Consider the following 8,243-nt stretch of genomic DNA (forward strand, 5'->3'; position numbering starts at 1 on the left):
CTAAGTCCTTATTTTGCAAAAAATAGGAAAAACCAAACATACTTATGGTGAAATATTTATTGTTTACTTTTTATATGGCCCAATCTATAGTTTTTTAAGACTAAGATTTTGAATGCTAATATTGCTTATTCTTCCTTGAAGGTATTCTTCAATAGAAGAAATAATACAGGTCTTTCATCGATCATCAATGATTTACTCAATCTTTTTGACCATCGAAATATTTCTACTCATTTTCATTGACAAATTGATTCCATCAAAAATCATTCGAAATCACAGTCCGAAACAATCGTTTTGAAACGTCATCGAACAAGGAATCGATTCTGTCAAAAATCATTCGAAATCACAGCCGTCACGTCATTGGTCGGAATTCATCGTTTCCCAAATCCGCTTTTCAAAAATTGGTTTTCAAACGAGATATACCCGTGGGTACATTGTGTTACGTACTACCTAATATGATTCCTGTTTAAAATTTATTTTTTAAATAATTTATCTTTATTTTCATCTCTTTTCAATTTTCAGTTAAAGTATTACCTATTTTACAAATACATTGCATTTCACAAAATAATATGTTGTACAAACGATCATGTATATCTAACATTTATATAATTAAACACAAATTTTGACTACCATAATACGGACATGTGTCTAGTGAGGTAGTCGAAAAGCATGTAAAAAACTGTATTCAAATATATTTATTTTTTTGAATAAAGAAAAAAAAAATTGACATAAATTTGGACAGAACATAAGTGCAATTTTGTATGAATGGCACTGAAGCCTAGTATACGGTGAGGGGAAATTGCCTGGCAGCCATCTTGTATGACTACTTTTGAACTGATTTGAAGTGGTGCATAGTGGTGAACTTTTATTATTTTATTTTGTGTTAATGCAGTTATATCCGCTTATGATTTTTTTGAGTATTTGGGGAAGAAAATTAATGGGAAACATAATTAAAAAAGTTAAGTAGGTTTTAGCATTTCCATACATCCTTCCCCTCACCATGCGACTTCAAATTGATCTCGAAAGACTCCATCCAAGGCTTTTTAGGTCCATGTCTAATGGTGTCAGTCAAATTTAGGAATGAAAAACTTTCATTTGAAGAAAATTTTAATGTCCTTTTTGATTAGGTGTAAACAATATTTGCTACTTGGCCCTTAACCTCTAAAGGACCACGCCCGAGTATACTTGGGCGGCTATATTCAGAATTCATACTAAAGAAAAATTTTAATTATTTTTTCACACTATGCACCACAACATCAATATTCAGTCCCATTTTGGGCCCGAAATGGCTTTAATACGAGGATATATATTTTGAGTAAATAAAATTCATTGATAAAAAAAATGTGTTTTTTTCAATTTTTATTTTTTAAATGATTACTGAAGGGGTTATAACACGAAGAGCGATAGAATAAATGAAAGCGATCAATCTTCGGGTGTTTACAAATATTTCTTGTTTTTAAACGCAACCAAAGTAATTAAACTTTTTTGTCTGGCGTGAACCGAAACGTCAAAATCATGTCAATATTCTAATCAGCCAATTTCTACCTCGTCACTCGGATTCTAGTTTGGTTAAGTTGTTAAGTGTTTGTAGTACAATATTTAATTCAAAATTGAATTCTTTATCTTTGCAGACTAGTCGTCTTTACTACTAGAGTATTTTACAAGTTTCCTCGAAGCGCATAGTTAACTAATTACCATGGCGGATGTAATATTCTCTTGCAAAGCTTACGCTAAAATAATAATGCACGCTACAAAATATCCACACTGCGCGCTGAACGGTGTTTTACTGGCGGAAAGCGACAAAACGAAGGAGAGCAGCAAGAACCAGAAAATCACTGTGGTTGATGCTATTCCTCTCTTTCACCAATGCTTGAACGTCACACCCATGGTGGAAATTGCTCTTTCACAGGTTATAATCATCCCATTTATACTGTGATTATTATAGACATGTTCTCCTACCTATGACTCAAAACACAGTTATAGTTTCAACATTAATTTAATAAACCCAAGTTCAAAGTTTGCATATCTTAGACCATCGTTCCATGGGTCAGTAAGCAATCGACATAAACCAAATGCTGCAAGACCTTGCGCAGAAAATTATGTTCCCTGTAGTAAGGTAACGGTCTGCAGCGCAGTTCAGTGTGGAACTTTTCTGCGCAGGGTCTTACAGTATTTGGTTTATGTCGATTACTTACCAATCCGTGGGACGACGGGCTTAGATGTATTTTAAGGTTTGAGGTAAAATATTTAATTTTCATTCATTATTGTTTATTTTGTTAGGCTTCTCCTTCAAAGGAACGCTTTCGTACAAAGAGACTTTTTGACTTAACATATTGACGAATTCTGGCGAAAAACCATTCTCTTGTTCTGAATGCAGCATATGTTATGATTTTATCACTGAGCAGTACTCAAATTTAGGCATTTCAACTGAGCATGTGCCTTATTCCATTTGCGGTCCACTGGAGACTAAAATTCTGATGCCAACTTCTATAACTTACATGTAAGAGTTGTCAAATGCAGCAAAGGATTAACTTTTAAAAAATCATGCTGCAAATATAATATAGTTCATGTTGTTTCTACTTTACGTTTTGTAAAATATGATTTCTAGATTGATGTGAATTGTTAGATTTATAATTAACTTACATTAAGTGAAGGGAGCCTTTTATTTTTATTTATTGTATGCATTAATAATCATTATTATTGATATAAATACATATTATTTTGATGTCCACCTTCATTTTCCTGCTTTAAAATTGTTTTTTTTTTTTTTTTTCATCTGGAGGTATGAGATGATGTGTTGATCATGTAAGACAATCGTAACTCTAGATATCCTCGACTCTATATTCTCGGTGCAAGAAAAAGACATTGAACCAGAATAGGCCCTCATGATGAGTCCAGTCGACTTAAACCTTATTAATTTGGTTGACGAATGATACCTAACTTGTTTTGTAGATAGACGGCCTGTGTCTAGGGGCAGGACTGCGTGTGGTGGGCTACTACTCGGCCACTGATAACTTCTCCCACAATTCCCTGGACAAAGCGCCGGCCGCTCGTATTGCTGACAAGATAGCCGAGGTCTTCCCCTCTGCCCTCTTCGTTATGGTGAGAATCTCTTTTCATTTTATTACTTACTATCTACGTTCCTTGTTTCTTAGCATTACTTTACTTTTCTGCATGCATTGTTTCATTTCATTGCTTTAATTCTACAATCTTTCTTTTATTTCGTTACTTTGATTCTAAGTGGTTTGTTGTATTTTGTTGCTTTTTATACATGGCTTATGTGTTTGACGTACTGTCTAGAATCATAAATCATCGTGGACTTGATTCAACCATGAGTCTCCTTCTTAACCGGCTCTGCAGGAACTGACACCTGCCGGGCACAGTTCAATTTCAATTTGCAATTCTGTGTTTTATAGCTAAAATTTTTGAATCCTCCGTAAATTTTTATATAACCATGTTAAACCTCTTCTTGACAATCATCAACGTGGTTTCAGACCCCTGTTGGTATCATCTAATCTACTATGCATTTCTGACTTACTATTAAGAACTCTCGACCAAGGAAATCAAACAGATGCTATATACTTTGACCTTGAAAAGGGTTTCGAGAAGGTTGATATGAATGTCGTATTGAGTAAACTAGCAATGCTTAATTTCTCCACAAGACTTTTTGTTTTGTTTCGTACTTCACAAACCACACACAATATGTATTTTATAAAGGTTCTCATTCTACTGAATTCCTAGTTTTCTCAAGGTCCCGCAAGGATCTATCCTAGGACCGCTGCTGTTTATTAATGGTATTGGTTCATTCATCATTCTTCTTATTTATTGTTTGCTGATGGACCTAAAACTGTATCCTTCTGCAAATTGATAGACTATATCGCAAACTGTCGATTCAGTGCACCAAAATGCAATATTCATCTCTTACAAAAGAGTGAAACAGCCGATCACGTTTAAAAGCTAGTACACATTACACGTTTTAAGGCGCACATTTGGTAACACGTGTTTTAAGAACCAAGAGATTCCATTAGGTATACACACGCAAACACGCGGTTCTGGCCAAGCACGCATTGTCAGATTTTGGTTAGAACACGATTGTGCAGGCTTCAGCTGCGCGCTTCGAAAAACATGCGCCGCCATTTTGTTGTACATTTTTGATCACGCCCTTTCGGGTAGAGTGGATGCATGTTAGCCGAAATGGAGAACAATCATATCCAATCAATCAATCACTTACGATCGTTGAATGCCATGCTAAGCGCTCTGTATGTACACTACCAACGAGCGTCGAACGCAACACCCTTCAGTACTTTCCACATATTTGATCAGTTTGCAATATTTTATGAGTGTTTCAAATGCCCTATATATATCTTATTTTTTTATTTTCCGTAAAAACAAATACTGTTTTACTAGATAAAATTATCTTTCCGGTGTACGCATTTAAAATAAACATTACTATTTCTAAATAATAAAATTTTAATATCAAACGTGAAAAATGTTCAAACTAAATAAGAAAATATTTTTTAAGTTAAACCAATTGTTGCGATAGCGGCGCGAAATATGATTTATTCATTTTGGCTATTTTTAAGATTTTATTAATAGCATCCATTATAAATATTTCAGGCAAACTGAAAAGTATTATTATTTCTCTGTCTAACGTCAAAAAAATTACATATTTCCGCATGATAGAAAAAAGTTAAAAATACTTTTATAAAATATGGATTCCCGGTCATATATGATCCTAAAACGCTGGAGGGGTAAATTTCTTATCTTCTGATCCAGGTAAGGATAGGGGTAATTTTCGACAACAAAATTACATTTCTCCCTCACCAGCATGTAAATGACTTGTGCAGCAGAGCATACAAACTGCTGGGCTTAGTCATTTGTAATTCTCTTTCATTTCAAACCCACTAATATTAGGACTGCTACTTTACAACTCACTATAGTGTATTGGAGTTGAACTCTATTATCTGGGCCCCGTATGAACCATCTTACATTTTGAAGATTGAAAGAATTCATAAAAAATTCTTTAGTATTTTATTTTCGCCCCCTCTGTGGAACGTACCCTTATTTGTACCCATCTAATTTTATTTTAGGTATAACAACCTATCACTCACTAGAACTTCGTGAATGTTCTAATATCAACTGCCACGTATGTAATAGTGGGATTCCGGCACAAATACAAATATTTGTGCCTGAGTCTCGCACTCGGGGACGTACCCACAACATATTGTATTGTCAAGCAAGTTGCACAAATCTGTACCCGAATTCGGTCATAGGAGGAGCAACCTGCTACCGAACATGGTGGACGTAAAACTCGATGTTACTCGAGTTTGAAATGTTTTTATCACTCTATCGATGGTACTTTTGCAATGTATTAGATAAAATACTTGTAATGTAATAATTACTATGTATACAAATAAAATAAAAGTAATAATATTATAACGCTGTGCTATTCTTGTACAGGTGGATAATCGTAAGATCTCCTTGGACCTGGAGAATCCATCTCTGAGGGTCGCCCAGTTCCATGATGGGAAGTGGCGTATGAAAGAAGCCAGTCACATCGTAATCGGTAAGTTAATATTAAGATTAGTAGACAGAGCAATCAACTTAACTATATATATCAGAACCCCGTGAGAAATCTGTCCTTAGCCATAACGTGTCCATCGTATTATGTCACAGCTTGATAAGGTTAACAATATTATTGTTTTTAAATCATACTCTTTTATTTGACACAGTAAAAGAGTACTAGTCCGAAAGGTAGCATTGCAAATGAAAAAGTCATAGTAAGCCGGCTGATTTTGATATCGATAGTTGATTTTGTACTACTAATCATTGAACCGACCCTCAGCTGCCCAAGTAGCTGTGGGTGTAGTAGGTTGCAAAAGTGTTAAGAAAATAAAATGGGAAACAAACTATATTTTATAAAAAGCAGACATTATAGTGAGATCAAAAAAAATACCGCCAGCTGCATCTTGGAGGGGGGATTATGAATCAGCAACTCGCATGATCTTGTAAAAATCACGTAAAGTACAGTACTAGTACACCGGATGAAATTTAACTAAGTGATTGTTTACACAATCAAAAGTATGAAATAACAATCAGCTGCTTGTGTAACAGTGGAAAGGCCGACAGCTGACGCAGTAAAGGTGAAACTTATTCGAGCAATGCACGTAGTAGCACACAATAGTTGACATCATAGTGAGTTGAAAAAAAATAGTCATCAGCATCGCAGAGGGGGATTGTGCGTCAGCTGTTCGCATGAACTTGTAAAAAACACTTAAAGTAATTATTACTTATAAAGTAATAGTACGCTGGATGAAATTTAACTACGTGGTTGTTTACATAATTAAACGTACGAAAACAACAATCAGCTGCGTGTGTAGCGGTGGAAAGACTTTCAGCTGACGCATAAAAGGTGAAGATTATTCATGCAATGTACGGAGTCTTTCAGTGTACAGCTGACAGAATTCCCCCTGCCCGCACCCAGCTGACTGATAATTTACGCAAACATTGTGCATTGCTCGAATAACCTTTACCTTCACTGCGTCAGCTGCCGGCCTCTCCACCGCTACACACGCAGCAAATTGTTGTTTTCGTACTATTAATTATGAAAACAATCACCTAGTTAAATTTCATCTGGCGTATTATTAATTTATGTGTATTTTTACAAGTTCATGCCAGCAGCTGACGCATAATCCCCCTCCACGATGCAGCTGACGGTATATTTTCAACTCACTACCTAAAACGCAACGCTACAAAGACCACCAATTAAAATCAAAATATTGCTTGAAATAGCATTAGCAATAGCTGTTTAGCGACCAAATCTTACTATGTACTTCTCAACCTGCCACTTTCCTTTCTCCTTCCCCCCCCCCTGCTTCACAGCCTTAACGTACCTCAAATTAATGGTGAGAGGAAAAAATAAATTCTGTACTTGTATGTTACTTGTTGTAGATGAAAATATCTTGGACTGCGTCTCCCAGCTGCTGAAGTCCTCAGCCTTCAAGTCCCTGGTGGACTATGACAATCATTTGGACGACATCACGCAGGACTGGACCAACTCCGCTATCAATGTGCAGATAGACCAGCTCATGGCCATGGATGGCTGAACATCCCCCACTCTTCTGTTAAGCTTATCCTTATCAAAATAAATTTATTTCACACACAATCTCTTGTTTATATTTATAAGGAGGGAAAATTAAAGAAAAGGAGAAGATTATTATTTTATAAATACTTGTTTATATTATGAACATATTTGCTTATATTTGTTTATATTATGAACAAATTATTTAAAAAAGGCTTTTAGTGCGGTGATGATTGAGTTCAACAGTTCGGCTGTAGAAAGATGTTCGTGTTTCCTCCCTTCTGCAGCATGGGTCTCTTCAAGACCGCAACCCTTTCCCCATCATATCCTTGACATGATAGTTTGCTAAATGAGACTTTCGATTTGAAAATTTGAATGTCATCAAAGGCAATACGTACAAGGCGCTAATAAATAACATCGATTCTACATCATCAATCCATAAAGTAACACTGCAAATATTCCTGGGATTTGTCCCTTTTATTCCGAATATTAGTTTTAGTATAATATTACCAACGCATTATAAATCAAACAGCCAATGCATTCTGAGTCGCATGCCGTCACTCGTATTGCCGTAAATTCAAATCTCCCAGCGGAAAATGGGTTTCTAGATACGTCACAACTTCCTACCTAATCACCGCTTTACCCCCTGGACGATCCAACCTTGTTAAATACATTTTCTACAAACATTGCTCTGAAATCATAAAATTTGTAAATAGGTACTTAAATACATAAGTACTTAATTAAAAAACCCGACGAAAGACCACATTTGAAAAAATAATATTTACTGAACCATTAACCCGTGTGTGATGTGTGCTGATTTTTTTTTATTTATTTTTTTTTTTTTATATTTACTCCACACAGGAGGCCCTGAAGAAAATAATTTCCTTCAGGGCCTATGTCATCTTTGGGGATGCTGTGTGGAGGGTCTTTTTGTGGAGAGGAAGGAGTGAACATGGGTCTTGAAGAGTCCCATGTTGTAGGAGGGAGGAAACACAGAGGCCGGCAGTTCGCTGATGCTAAATTTTCGCCGGGCGTCAACTGATTCTATTTTGTTATAAGTTTTTTTTTTGCAAAACGGTGGTTTTAGATAATGTGTTTGTACATTTTTTATAAAAGTAGTATATAATCAACCATAAGTATTTTCCCCCAAATAGCTACATGTATA

General features: G+C 35.6%; 1 protein-coding gene across 1 annotated transcript; it reads left to right on the top strand.

The window, feature by feature from the left end:
* Nucleotides 1-1,474: 1,474 nt before the first annotated feature.
* Nucleotides 1,475-7,162, top strand: EMC8-9 (ER membrane protein complex subunit 8/9). The gene is made up of 4 exons (XM_089639204.1): nucleotides 1,475-1,906; nucleotides 2,950-3,099; nucleotides 5,458-5,563; nucleotides 6,949-7,162. The coding sequence occupies exons 1-4, from the start codon at nucleotides 1,694-1,696 to the stop codon at nucleotides 7,101-7,103; spliced, it is 624 nt and encodes a 207-aa protein (XP_089495330.1). The 5' UTR covers nucleotides 1,475-1,693; the 3' UTR covers nucleotides 7,104-7,162.
* The last annotated feature ends 1,081 nt before the right edge of the window (nucleotides 7,163-8,243 follow it).

This window comes from Hesperophylax consimilis, chromosome 14, assembly GCF_061612785.1.
Source record: "Hesperophylax consimilis isolate HC1 chromosome 14, BYU_Hcon_1.0, whole genome shotgun sequence".
NCBI classification, from domain to species: Eukaryota; Metazoa; Arthropoda; class Insecta; order Trichoptera; family Limnephilidae; genus Hesperophylax; species Hesperophylax consimilis.

Coding starts and splice junctions, on each gene's coding strand:
- EMC8-9 (XM_089639204.1), top strand. CDS start 1,694: ATGGCGGATGTAATATTCTCTTGCAAAGCTTACGCTAAAATAATAATG. Junction 1,907..2,949: donor TGGAAATTGCTCTTTCACAG/GTTATAATCATC, acceptor CTTGTTTTGTAG/ATAGACGGCCTGTGTCTAGG. Junction 5,564..6,948: donor AGCCAGTCACATCGTAATCG/GTAAGTTAATAT, acceptor TACTTGTTGTAG/ATGAAAATATCTTGGACTGC.